This window comes from Tursiops truncatus, chromosome 9 (assembly GCF_011762595.2).
Source record: "Tursiops truncatus isolate mTurTru1 chromosome 9, mTurTru1.mat.Y, whole genome shotgun sequence".
NCBI lineage: Eukaryota > Metazoa > Chordata > Mammalia > Artiodactyla > Delphinidae > Tursiops > Tursiops truncatus.
The window spans coordinates 87,591,268-87,606,134 of record NC_047042.1 but is presented as its reverse complement, the minus strand read 5'-3'; the positions used below and the strand labels follow the sequence as shown (position 1 = coordinate 87,606,134).

Below are 14,867 nucleotides of genomic sequence, written 5' to 3'. Positions count from 1 at the left end.
CATTACTGTGATACAAAAGCCAGAAAAAGACACTACAAGAAAATTATAGACCAATATCCCTTATGAACACTGATGCAAAAATCCTCAACAAAATAATAGCAAACCAAATTCAGCAGCATATTAAAAGGATTTACACCATGACCAAATAGGATTTATATCTGGAATGCAAGGATAGTTTTAACATATGAAAATTGATCAATGTAATACACCAAATCAATAGAATGGAGGAAAAAAACACATGACCATCTCAATTAATGCAGAAAAGGCATCTGACAAAACTCAACACCCTTTCATGATTTAAAAAAACTCAACAAACTAGGCATAGAAGGAAACTATCTCACCATAATAAAAGCCATCTATAAAAAACCTACAGCAAACATCACACTCAATGGTGAAAGACCAAAAAGCACCTCCTCTAAGATCAGGAACAAGGCTAGGGTGTCTGCTTTCATCACTTCCATTCAACATAGTATTGGAAGTTCAAGCCCTAGCAATTAAGCAAGAAGAAGAAATAAAAGGCATCCAAATTGGAAAGGAAGAAGTAAAATGATCTCTGTTTGCAGATGATATATTTAAAAACCCTAGAGTCCACAAAAAACCTGTTTGAACTGATACATTAATTCAGCAAAGTATCAGGATACAAACTCAACACACAAAAACAGTTGCATTTCTATAAACAAATAATGAAAGATAAGAAAGGAAATTACAAAAACAATTCCATGTATAAGAACATCAAAATGAATAGAATAGTTAGGAATTAACCAAGGAGGTGAAAGAACTGTGTAACGGAAACTACAAAACATTGCTGAAAGAAATTAAAGAAGACATAAATAAATATAAACACATCCCTTGTTCATGGATTAGAAGACTTATTAATATTATTAAAATGCCAATACTGCCCAAAGCAATCTATGGATTCAATGCAATCCCTAGCAAAATCCCAATGATATTTTTTGCAGAAATAGAAAAATTCATTCTAAAATTTATATGGAATCTCAAGGAACTCTGAATGCCAAAATAATCTTGAAAAGGGAGAAGGAAATTAGAGGGTTCACACTTCCTGATTTCAAAACTTACTACATTTCTACAGTAATCAAGACAATGTGGTACTGGTATGAAGACAGACATATAGACTAATGGACAGAATAGAGAGCCCATGAATAAATCTTTGCATATATGGTCAAGTGATTTTTGACAAGGGTGCTAAAATATTCAACAGGGAAAGAACAGTCTTTCATCAAATCGTGCTGGGAAAACTGGATATCGAGTTGCAAAAGAATGAAGTTGGACCCTTACCTAGCACCTTATACAAAAATTAACTCAAAATTGATCAAGGGCCTAAATGTAATACTTAAAACAATAAATATCTTAGAAGAAAACATAGAGCAAAAGCTTCATGACATTGGATTTGTCAATGATATATTGGATATGACACTAAAGGCAAAGGTTTAAAAAAGAAAAATAGACAAACTGAACTTAATGACAATTTAAAAATTTTGTGCATCACAGACACTATTCAGAGAGTAAAAAGGCAAAATACAGAATGGGAGAAATATTTGCAAATCACATACCTGATAAGGGATTAATGTCCAGAATATATAAAGAACTCCTAAAACTCAACAACAACAATAAACAAACCAATTCAGAAATGGGCCAAGGACTTGAATAGACATTTCTCCAAAGAAAATATATGAATGGCCAATAGGCATATAAATAGATGCTCAATTATCACTAACCATTAGGGCAATGCAAATCAAAGCCACAGTGAGATATCACCTCACACCTGTTAGAATGGCCATTATTTAAAAAAAAAAAAAAAACCCAGAAAATAACAAGTGCTGTCAAGCATGTAGAAAAATCAGAGCCTGTGTGCACTGTTGATGGGAATGTAAAATGGTATAGCTGCTGTGAAAAACAGTATGGAGGTTCCTCAAAAAATTAAAAGTAGAATTACCATATGATCCAGCAATTTCATTTTAGGGTATATAACCAAGAGAATGAAAAGCAACATCTTGAAGAGACATCTGTACAATCATGTACATAGCAGCATTATTCAATTCAATAGCTAAAATGTGAAAGCAACCCTGGTGTCCATTGATGGAAGAATGGATTAGCAAAATGTGGTATAGACGTACAATAGAATATTATTCAGCCTCATAAAGGAAAGAAATTCTGAAATATGCTACAACATGGATGAACCTTGAGGACATTATGCTAGATGAAATAAACCAATCACAAAAAGACAAATACTGTATGATTCTACTTACATGAGGTACTTAGTGTAGTCAAAATCATGAAGAAAGAAAGTATACAGTGGTTTCCAAGGGCCAGGGGGGCAGAGAATGGGGAGTTATTAATGGGTATAGAATTTCAGTTTTTGAAGATGACAGGAGTTATGGGATGGTGGTGATGGTTGTACAACAATGTGAATGTACTTAATACCACTGAAGTGTACACTTAAAAATGGCTAAGATGGTAAATGTTATGTGTATTTTTACTACAATAAAAGAATCAAACTCTATGTTTTTGAGGGGGCTACTGGAAAAGAGGGTATCTACCAGACTTACAGTTGTGAGAATGTGAGGCTGGAATTCCATTTCGCCAGCAAGAGAGGAGAGTTTGAGAATGGAACCAACCCAGAAGAGGCATGTAGAAATGTAGAATAGATCTGAAACAACCCACAGTCTGGATATGACAAATGACATTAAAATGGGGAAAAAACTTCGAATCCTAGTGATATCCTTTGAGCCCCTTATTTAAGCCATGGCTAAAGCCAGTGTCATCCCTAGACTTTTTCCCTTACTAAGCCAACCAATTCCCCTTTCAGCTAAGTCTTTTCTTTTTTTTTAATTTGCGGTACGTGGGCCTCTCACTGTTGTGGCCTCTCCCGTTGCGGAGCACAGGCTCCGGATGCGCAGGCTCAGCAGCCATGGCTCACAGGCCCAGCCGCTCCGCGGCATGTGGGATCTTCCCGGACCGGGGCATGAACCCGTGTCCCCTGCATCGGCAGGTGGACTCTCAACCACTGCGCCACCAGGAGACCCCAGCTAAGCCATTTTTTTTGAAGAGTTTTTTGTTCCTTGCAATGGATGGAGTCCTGATACATACCTTCAGAACATGATTTAGTAGGAAGAGAAGAAAATAGTCCCCATGTCAGTAAGTGGAAGCTCCATCTTCAGTTGCTCAGGCCTAGAATTCTGGAGACCTCTAGCTCTCCTTTTTATTGTTCAAACTCACACCCAAGCCATCAGCAAATTCTCTAGATTCTGTCAGATATATCTAAAATCTGATCACTTCTCATCCTCTCTACGGCTACCACCTTGGTCCAGCCACCACTTTTTCTTGCCTGGATAACTGCAGTAGCCCCTTAAATGGTCTCCCCTTGTGGTTCATCATTCTACTCTCAAAACAACACCCAAAGTGACCTTGCTGACACTTAAAGCACATCATGTCACTCCTCTGACCAAAACTCTCCAGACTCACTTAGAGTAAAAAGTGAAGTCCTAAGCCAGGTTTTACATGATTTGTCCCCCTCAACTTCCAACACCTATCTCACTTTATCTCTTACCACTGTTCTCCTTTTTCAGTCTTCTCTACCCAAATTAGCCTCCTTGGTCTTCCTAGAAGATGACAGACATGCTCCTTTCTCATGGCCTTTGCACTTCTAGTACCTACCCCGGGAATAGATCCCCCTGGATTGTTCCCAAATTTTTACCCTTCCTATTCCATTATGTTAGATTTGGATATATGACTTGATTTAGCCAGTGGAATGAGAAACAGGGACTTTAAACATACTTTCATGGTTTGGCGTGCCCTCCTGAACTCTTGTGATTTACCATGAGCAGAACGTACCCTAACTGGCTGCTGGTCTTGGGGTGGGGGGAGGAAGAAATGTAGAATAGATCTGAAACAACCCACAGTCTGGATATAAGTTCAACTGACCTCCTATTAGCCCAGTAGAGCCATAGATGATCCATGAACAGGAAAATAGGTATTTGCTATTATAAGCTACTGAGATTCTGAGAATTTTGTTTTAATGAATAAAATATGAATAGTGTTGAAACTGATACCTAGAAATAGAATGCTGTCCTAATAAAAACCTAAATTATGTGGCAGTCATTGGCTTTGTGACTGAATAACAACAGGTGGTTATAGGAACCTAGAAAAATAGTGACACAAGTTATATAGAGGTGATACATTTAGTAAAACTATCTTCTGTGACAGTGTGAAAGACAGAAAATGTACATAACAGAACTGAGTCATTGGGCAAAGAGATTTTGAGGCAGGAAGTTTAGACTATGAGTTGGTTGTTGCTAGCTTTATTTGATAAGGTGTGCTACAAGAAAGAAATCAGCTCAAAAAATGTGGATAAAAAAACTGAATTGAGAGGGAAAACAGCCCCAAATTCTAGAATTTGTAGGTTGGCTTCAACATAGCCTTGAGGCAAACGTCAAATCAAAGTAATGGCTTTTACATCTGTGGTAGACAATCTCTAAGATGACCTCTGATGACCCCCATCTTTTAGTATTCATACCCTTCTGTAATCCTAGGTCACTGGGCTAAACCTAGTGACTTACTTCTACTGAATGGTATATGGCAAAAGTAATGGGATTCTGCTTCTGAGATTAGGCTACCTTCACTGCAGTCTTTTCAGAGACCTTAGATAAAGGAACCCAGATAAGCCACTCCTGGATTCCGGACCCACAGGAACTATGTGATAATAAACGTTTTTTGTTTAAAGCTGCTAAAATTTGGGGTAATTAGTTACTCAGCAATAGAAAATGAATACAACATCTGTCTTGGTCCATTCACCTGTTATAACAAAATACCTCCAACTGTGTGGCTAATAAATAAGGGACATATATTTCTCATAGTTCTGGAGGCTGGAAGGTTGAGATGAGGGTGCCAGTATGGTCAGATGAGAGCTTTCTTTTGGGTTGCAGCTGCTTGCTGTATCCTCACAAGGCAGAAGGGGCTAGGGATCTCTCTGGAGCCTCTTTTATAAGGCACTAATCCCATTCAGAGGGCTCTGCCCTCATGACATAATCACCTCCCAAAGGCCCCACCTTCTTGTACCATAATATGGGGCATTATAATTTCAACATATGACTTTGGGGGACAGAAATATCTAGACCATAGCATTCCACCCCTAATCCCCTCAGATTCATGTCATTCTCACATGCAAAATTCATTCATCCCATCCCAGCAACCCCTAACGTCTTAACTAATTCCAGCATCAACTCTAAACTCCAAAGTCTTATCTCAATAACATCTAAATCAGATATGGATGAGACTCAAAATATGATTCATCCTGAGGTAAATTTCCTGTCCAGTTGTGAACCCATGAAACCAATCAAGTTATGTGCTTCCAAAATACAACTGTGGGACAGGCATAGGCTAAGACATTCCCATTGCAAAAGGGAGAAAAAGGAAAGAAGGATGGGGAATGGGTCCCAAGCAAGCTCAAAACCTAGTAAAGCAGATTCAATGAGATCTTAATGGTCAAGAATAATCCTCTTGTCCCAGTGCTCTGCCTTCTGGACCCACTAGGGTGGCAACAGCACGCCAACAGCTTGGCAGGGTGCTACTCATGCCTGGCTCTCTGTCCGGACTCTGCCCACACCACAGTGCACAGCTCCAGGCGGCTCACCTCCATGGCCTCTATTGGAAGCCGTCTGCCCTGTTAAAACCTAGTGTTAATGGCCCTGATGATCTCTTAGTCACCTTCAGGGCTTTTGAAAATTTGTCTTCATGACACAAACAGATGGAAAGATCAAGGCAATCTACAGATTCAATGCAATCCCTATCAAAATACCAATGGCATTTTTCACAGAACTAGAACAAATATTTTAAAAATTTATATGGAAACATGAAAAACCCAACAGCCAAAACAATCTTGAGAAAGAACAGAGCTGGAGGAATCACACTCCCTGACTTCAGACTATACTACAAAGCCACATTAATCAAAACAGTATGGTACTAGCACAAAAATAAACATCAATGGAACAGAATAGAGAGCCCAGAAATAAACCCACACACTTATGCTCAATTAATCTATGACAAAGGAGGCAAGAATATACAATGGAGAAAAGAATCTCTTCACCAAGTGGGGGTGGGAAAACTGTACAGCTACATGTAAAAGAATGAAATTAGAACATTCACTAATACCATATACAAAAATAAAGTCAAAATGGATTAGAGACCTAAATGTAAGACTGGAAACCATAAAACTCGTAGAGGAAAACATAGGCAGAACACTGACATGAATTGTAGCAATATTTTTTTGGATCTATCTTTTAAAGCAAAGGAAATAAAAGCAAAAATAAACAAATGGGACCTATTTAAACTTAAAATCTTTTGCACAGCAAAGGAAACCATAAACGAAACAAAAAGCCTACTGAATGGGAGAAACTATTTGCAAATGATATGATTGATAAGGGATTAACATCCAACCTATATAAACCGCTCATATGACTCAACATCAAAAAAACAACCCAGGACTTCCCTGGTGGCCCAGTGGTTAAGACTCCACACTTCTACCACAGCGGGCACGGGCTTGATCCCTGGTCAGGGAACTAAGATCCCACATGCCACACAACCAAAAAAGAAAGAAAAAGAACAAACAAGCAAACAAAAATCCATACCACCCAATTAAAAAATGGGCAGAAGAACTAAAGAGACATTTTTCCAAAGAGAAAATGCAGATGGCCAACAGGTACATGAAAAGATGCTCAACACTGCTAATCATTAGGGAAATGCAAATCAAAACCACAATGAGATATCACCTCACACCTCTCAGAATGGCTATCATCAAAAAGAACACAAATAGGGCTTTCCTGGTGGCGCAGTGGTTGAGAGTCTGCCTGCTGATGCAGGGGACATGAGTTCGTACCCCAGTCTGGGAAGATCCCACATGCCGTGGAGCGGCTAGGCCCATGAGCCATGGCCGCTGAGCCTGCGCTCAGCAACGGGAGAGGCCACAACAGTGAGAGGCCTGCATACCACAAAAAAAAAAAAAAAAAAGGAGCCCTCATACACTATTGATGAGAATGTAAATTGGTGGATCCACTATGGAAAACAGTATGGAGGTTTCTCAAAAACAGAACTACCATATGACCCAGCAATTCCACTCCTGGGTATATATCTGAAAAAAGCAAGACCCCTCATTTGAAAAGATACATCCATCCCAATGTTCACAGCAGCATTATTTACAATTGCCAAGATATGGAAGCAACCTAAGGAAGTGTCCGTTAACAGATGAATGGATAAAGATGACGTGTATGTAAGTGTGTGTGTGTCTGTGTGTGTACACACACACACAGACACACACACACACACTGGAATACTACTCAGCCAAAAAAAAGAATGAAATTTTGCCATTTGCAGCAACATGGATGGACTTGAGGGGTATTATGATAAGTGAAATAAGTCAGAAAAACAAATACTGAATGATATCACTTATATGTGAAATCTAAAAAATACAACAAACTAGTGAATATAACAAAAAAGCAGCAGACTCACAGGTATAGAGAATTAAACTAGTGGTTACCAGAGGGAAGAGGGAAGCGGGGAGGGGCATTACAGGGGTGGGGAATTAAGAGGTACAAACTATTATGTATAAAATAAGCTACAAGGATAATTGTACAACATGGGGAATATAGCCAATATTTTATAATAACTATAAATGGAGTGTAACATTTAAAAATTGTGGCTCTCCCCTTCAGTTCAAACTGGCAGTTTTCCTGCTGGGGTGGCTGATTAGTTCCATGCTTCATACCCACACTCATCTCCTTATCAAATGGTTGGTTCTCCACACACTTAACTGTTCTATTCTGAACACACATTCTCATTCTTTGGATTATGGATGGGCTGAGAATTTTCCAGATTTCAATGTTCTGGGTCCTTTTTGCTTGACAATTCCTTCTTCAGTTCACTTATCTCTTCTTGCATTTAACTGTATGCAATCAGGAGGAACCAAGCCACTCCTTCAACACTTTGCTTAGATATCTCCTCAGCTAAATATACAATTTTATCACTCACAAGTTCTACCTTGCACAAAACGCTAGAACACAAACACAGTTCAGCCAAGTTCTTTACCATTTTATAGCAAGGACTGCTTTTTGTCCATTGTCCAGTAACGTGTTCTTCATTTCTGAGACCTTATCTGTACATGATTACTTGTATTGTCTAAAAAGATGGACACTTACTCTCCCACTCTCTTCCTTTCTGAGCTTTCTCCACAATCACCTGCAGAAGTCCTTTCATGGCAATAACAGCATTTTCTAACAGGTACCAATAGAATACTGTCTAAGCTTGTCTTGGTCACCTCCTAACACCGTCACATTGGAGGTCAGGGTTGGGGCGGGGGCACAAACATTCAGTACTAATACCACCTGAACTCCCTAATCCTCCTGCTCTTATCTCCTCCTTGGGCACTTCTGATCATCTAACACATCAGATATTTTACTTACTAACTAGAATATAAGTTACAGAGGGAGGGATTTTTGTCTTGTTTTGTTCACTGCTCTATTCCCAAGCACATAGTTGGAGCTCAGTACATAGTTGTTAAATGAATGAATGAATGAATGAATCAATATAGGACTAGCAGTCAGGTGATGTATGTTATGCTATCAACTCTCATTAACAAGCGGTGTGGCTTTTGAAATGTAATTTAATCTCTCTGGATTTTAACTGTTCTCATCAATAAGCAAGAGTATTAAAAAGCCCTAAGGTTAGAAAATTCTATGATTTAAGGATATGGTACATAGTAAGAAAATAACAATTATGATATACAATAATTATACAACTGCAAACTTTTTTGCCTGATTGTTAGTCATAATAAGAAGAGTACTTATTTGGCATATCCATATCATAGGCAGAAATTTTCAGTCGTACCTGAGAACTTAACTTGAGAAGCTCAGTCTGAGAGTCACTGGATTCTGAACTGTCAGAGCCATGGCTACTACAAAAAATAATAAATTATTTTAATTTACAGAATGTTTTGGTGGTATTTTAAGATTTCAACTGTTACTTTTACTTTATTATCTTATTGGAATGGTAGAAATAGTTCTAATTATAAGAAGAATGTTTACAAAGGTGGTATAGATGTTTGGTAGTTCTAGGCATTATAAGAGTGTTAGAAGAATGATGACTGAAACTGATTGGAACACGTCAAATATAAACAAATCTGAGTTCAAAATGATACTCTCTATCTGCAAACAATACAGGGGCACTAACTCAAAGTCTGAAAATTTATAAATAAATTGGAAGAATCAAACATTTGTTCTGCTTTTCCTATAGGAACTGCACTAAAATTAGCACCTTCCTTCTTCCAATAACATTCCCTTGGCATTAAATTTTGCACTTATTATTCACTAACTTAGATTATTTATATGGCATCTCTATAAGTGTGTCAGTTCTCTGTGGGTAATGACAGCATTAAAAACAATTTGAATATGTCTTTCATATACAGTACGTAGTGGGTGCTCAATTAATATCATCTAAATAAATGAATAAATGAAGTCTTGATGGGGTCTGGCTAAAGTAATGTGCATGGGAAAAATTTTCCTCCACCTATAGCCAGGATTTTCAGTACAGACTGAAAATTACATACTCATATTATTATAAAGAGCATAGTATCAGTAGAACAGCACAGCAAATTACATTACTACCACCATCCTGACTTACCTAGACTCTAGATCCAATGTAATTTCTTTCAGAGAAGTATCTGAATCATCAAGGACTTCTTCCAAGTTTATATGTTTTTCCATTTCTTCTAATTCTTTCAGGCACTGATAATACTAGGGGAAAATGATAGATGAGTTAATTATAAAATAACTATTTCCTAATTAAACTGAATATTTATAGATACCTGGAACATCAAGTACAAAAAACACTGAACACTGTTAGGATATTAAAAGGAACAAACTGCTGTAGGCCCATAGGCAGGTTATGTTATCTGAGAGACTGGAGTCTGGGTCTGATGTATCATCAAATGGACTTTACTTACCTTGGTTCGGTCTGGATCACTGTAGTCCAAGGGAGAATCACAAAAATGATACCCCATCGACTCCAAGTCTTTTGTGTTGAAATGAATGCCTCTTTTATTACCTAAAACATCAATAAGTTTAGCCACCCTTGAAGGTGACTTAAACATATTTTCTTAGCAGGTAGGCCTAAGTTGCCCAACGAAGTGTAAACAAAACATCTGATATGATTCCGTATTCTGTCCTTTGGCTTTTCTACACTGGGACAGGTCATTTAACAGCTTATTGCTTTCCCTTGTTCCTTCTCCACCACCTGGACCAAAGGTGACTTAATACAGATTAGTCTGTGTTGCAAAGCAGAAGAAAATTCAGTAAGAAAGTTATAGAATACTTGGTTACCAGTTATAAGCACCCTAGTTATCACTTAGAGAAAAACCTGGGTAAATATTTTAATGTTTTCATCATCATTAATAGTGTTATAAGAATTTCAAGGTGCTTTAAAAACTAGCCAGAAGTTACAAGTGTGGATTTCCAGCACTTTCCTTTGAGTTGATACATTTTCTAATAATGTGACAATTACCTTAATATGGGGCATTCTAAGGATAATGTTAAATGTGACTGAAAGCTTTCTTAAATGGAACTAGGGTACACTTTTTAGTTCAAGGAACCAATTAAAATACAAATTGACAAAAAACAAAAACAAAGTCCAGTCTAAGTTTGCCTTAAAAATGGCAAATCTACTAAAGATATTTCTATTCTGATATTTTAATTATGAGCATTGCTTTTTCTTGAAATCATTAGTCATCTGTAGGAACCCCTTCTAAAACAAAAACAAAAACCCCAAACAAGCAATTAAAGATTAGTTCATGAAACAACCAATTAGGTATTCTATGTATGTGCTAAAACTTCCTTTTCTAAACAAAGGAAAATGATGATAGAGATATATAGTGGGAGTCTGTTTATTCATCCTATCTATAGAATTGATTAGATATCAGTATGTATCTAAGCAGGAAGAAAGTGCTCACGATCCAGTTGCCTACACTATTAATCTTACATTAAAAACGTCTCTTTGGTTTAAAGTTCTGACAGTCATGAATGAGGACACTTGATCTTACCCAGAGTAGATTCACAAAAAGTGGCCTCCATGGTAAAGCTGTTCCTGATTCCCACTTTCCACGTTACCACCGTTCCTATTCCCTCTTTGCTCTTCTGAATATTAAACTTGCAAGCTGAGAATGAAAACTGAAAAGACGCAAATAAAAATGAGACCCATTGCTTTTCTAATCACAATGTCTTTCATAGGAAGTACGGTTGGAAATGAAAAAGTAGTTGTGCAAAAGCAATAATTCTCTCTAAAGCTTTGGGAGCTTTTATATCCTGACCAATGAAAATAACTCATTTTAAGGATGACATATTTACATTTCTGAGAATTATAGACTTAAATTCTGAAATAAATTTTATTTTTTATCTATATATAACATATGCATTCAAAACCAGCTGATGAATTCTTGATAGTGTTGACTTTAAAAGGCTATAGGAAGGAGCCTAAACATGTTTAGGAATGAAGATCAGTGTTGTAGATTTTCAGAATCGAATACGATGCTTTATTATCACATGAAAGATAATTTGAAAGTCGCCCTCAAGAACTGTTATAACATCAGTATCTACAATGAGTTTTTGTAATTTAATTACAATTAAAAAAATTTACTTTGTGTTCCATTCTGTGAATTTTAACACATGTATAGGTTTGTGTAAACACTACCACAAATCAGGATATAGGACAATTCCATCACCTCTTAAAAACTCCCTTGTGCCATCCCTTTGCAGTCACAAGTATTTCACTTATTTTGGAGTGATGGTAAATGATATTCTTTTAAATTTTGGTTTCCAGTTGTTCACTGTGAGTATATAGAACTGCAGTTGGTTTTTGTGGGTCGACCTTGTATCCTATGACACTGCTAAACTCAGTTATTAGTTCTAGGAGTTTTTGTGGATTGCATGGGTTTTCTATGAACACAATCACGCCTGCCTTTCCAATCTGTCTGCCTTTTATTTCTTTTTCTTCCCTTATTGCACTTGTTAGAACCTCCAGTATAAGGCTGAATTGAAGGGGTAAAAGTGGATATCCTTGCCTTGTTCCTGACCTCAGGAGGAAAACAATCAGTGTTTTATCATTAAGTATGGTGGTAGGATATTGGGCATTTTTTTTCATATCTCAAATTACTGGTCATTAAACATTTCACACAGTTGCTTTCTTATGGTCAATTGTATAAACCATCAGAATAACTAAATAAAAAAGCAGTTTACTAACTAAAATTATCCATTTTGCTGTCTTGCATGGGCAACATGTAGTAAAGGAAAAGTCAAAATATTAAAGGTGCTTACTTTATCTGGACAATTTTTGCTCAGCCTAAGTTGCAAGATTCGTTGCTGTAAGTATAATGCTTTACATCTGTCACTATCATCACAGCCATACATGAAGATGTTCTCTTTCTTACTATGGCCATGAAGGTCACAATACAAAATAACCTCTCGTTTCTCCATCAATCTACAAAGAAGAAAAAGAACAAGTTACTACATTTTACCTCTGCATTTTTCTTCTATGGCTGTAATTATGGATTAACAAGTCTAATATCCAAATAAACAGAGTTTCTTATATCCTACTTTTCAGTTTCTTTTCTTACCTCTTATGATTATTAACATATAATTTTTTAAACACCTACAATAAGTTCCTATTAATTGTATATAAAATATGAATGTTTTAGCCTTCCAGTATGAGGACAAAATTTTTACCTTACTCCCAAGACTTTCTCCAAGAGGATCTCTCTGCTTTTTTGATTGTGTTTTTTGTTGTACACAGAAAACAGCTCACTCTTATCTTTGCCTTTTAGCTCTCACATAGATTCTTTCTGACTGAAGTATCTTCTTTCTTCATATTTGTAAATGCAAATACTACCCCTTATCCCTCAACACCAACCTCACGTCTCACTTCCTCTCTGACTAGTCAAGCCCACAGACTTTTCTTTTTTGAACTCCTGTAGCACTTAATGTTGGTACCATTTACTTGGCACTTGCCTAGGTAAGTTTTCATATTTTTGATATTTAATCAAACATGGATAGGGAATGCTTCAAAACATCTAAAACAGTGCTATGCACACAAGTACCAAAATATGTGTTAAAAATTGAGTGCCTGACGACTTAGTGCTGAAGCCAATTAATATTTAACCTTTGAGTAATGTGGTGGGTAAATATCATTTTGAGAAAAATAGTACCAAAGTTTGAATTGATTGTTTTTCTGGTAAATTTCTAATAAATAATTTAAAGAAATCATTTCTCAAGAGCACAATTCTTAGCCTGCATAATTTAGGCATTCAATGAATATTAAAGTAATAAAAAATAAGTCCCCCAAACTGGTTGATGAAAATAACTAGTAGAGAGGCTTTCAAAAGGTGAAAAAGTGGTGGTGTTAAAGTGGTAGGATTACCGACATTTTTGCCTTTATTTTCATATCATATTTCCAAACTTCATATAGCATTATTATATTACTTAAATAACTAAAATTACATATACTGCTTATATCTGGAAGAATAAATACCAAATGTTAATAATTTATAGTAACATGAAATGTAATACTTTTATAACAAAATATTAAATCCTAAAATCTAAATATTCAAAGTGTAGCTTCTATCCAAAACAATACTTCTTTAAACTATAGTGAAATCCCAAGTTGAAGTCTGTTACACGTATTAATTTATTGCCCTTTTTCATTTGATGACCAGTAAATTCTAACTGATAACATAAAATTGACATAAAGTCACCAAATGATCATTACAAGTTTTTAGGAAAAGGACTAGATTATAAAGTAAGACTATCAAGTTAGCTCCTTAAATAAGATATGCTGTACATTTTTAAACCATTTCCCCAGTTTTAATGAACATTTGGTTTCTTATAAGTGAGTCAAAAGAAACCTCTAAGTAATTAAATCCCAAAGAAATGTTACTACTTTTGAAGTCAAACAGCATAATAGGGTCTCTCATCTTAACACTAATTTAAATCACTTTAGAAACAGTTGGGATTTCTTTCTTAGCCAGTTAAGATATTCTAAGTACCTTACACTAAGTAGCCTATATTAAAAGCTACTCTCTGTTATCCTCAAATACTTTAAATATATTTAGTTTTAGACATACTTACAGCCTCTCACCTTTCCACACGTATGTGACTGACTTTTATTCCATTTATCTGCCTATGATTAATCAATTGCATTAAAGTAGTTCTCTTTCTTGGAAGTCTTTCTGAAACTTATTGAATAGATTCCTGCCTTAACCTTCTTATGAGGCAATTTAAGAAGAACAGAGACATATAAAATGTCTTCCACAGAGACAAGCCAAAGGGCCTTGGCCTGTAATCCATCTTGTGTTGGGCCAGGCACCCTTAATGTCAAAGAGCATTAAGTAGACATTATAAATACTCTAATGGGCATCCCATCAGCTCCCTTTCTATTAAAAAATAAACTTTAAATTTTGGAATAACTTTAGATTTACACAAAACTGGCAAAATAGTAGAGAGAGTTTCCATATATCTACCCCTCATCCAGTTTCCCCTAATGTTAACATATTACATAACCATGGCACATTGTCAAAAACTAAGGAACCAACGTTGGTACATCACTATTAAACTCCCAACCTTATTTGGATTTCACTAGTTTTCCCAATAATGTCCTTTTTCTGTCCCAGAATCCAATCTAGGATACCACATTGCATTTACTCAGCTCTCTCCATTGTGTGCCATCCCCAGGAAAATTAGTTATGGGTTCCTCTTTATGACTTAAATATTTCCCAAATAATTTCAGAGAATCCTGAAGTCCACATTTGTGAGGGGTAT

General features: G+C 36.3%; 2 protein-coding genes across 3 annotated transcripts in view; one reads left to right on the top strand and one right to left on the bottom strand.

Moving 5' to 3' along the window:
* The window catches only part of AGBL3 (AGBL carboxypeptidase 3), a 97,887-nt gene that overhangs the window by 28,871 nt on the left and 54,149 nt on the right, over positions 1-14,867 (bottom strand). The window contains 5 exon segments of the mRNA XM_073809963.1: positions 8,896-8,962; positions 9,688-9,800; positions 10,010-10,110; positions 11,102-11,228; positions 12,372-12,534. Of these exon segments, the coding sequence (XP_073666064.1) occupies positions 8,896-8,962; positions 9,688-9,800; positions 10,010-10,110; positions 11,102-11,228; positions 12,372-12,534 (571 nt within the window).
* Positions 1-14,867, top strand: part of CYREN (cell cycle regulator of NHEJ) — a 98,815-nt gene that overhangs the window by 75,613 nt on the left and 8,335 nt on the right. The window lies entirely within an intron of this gene.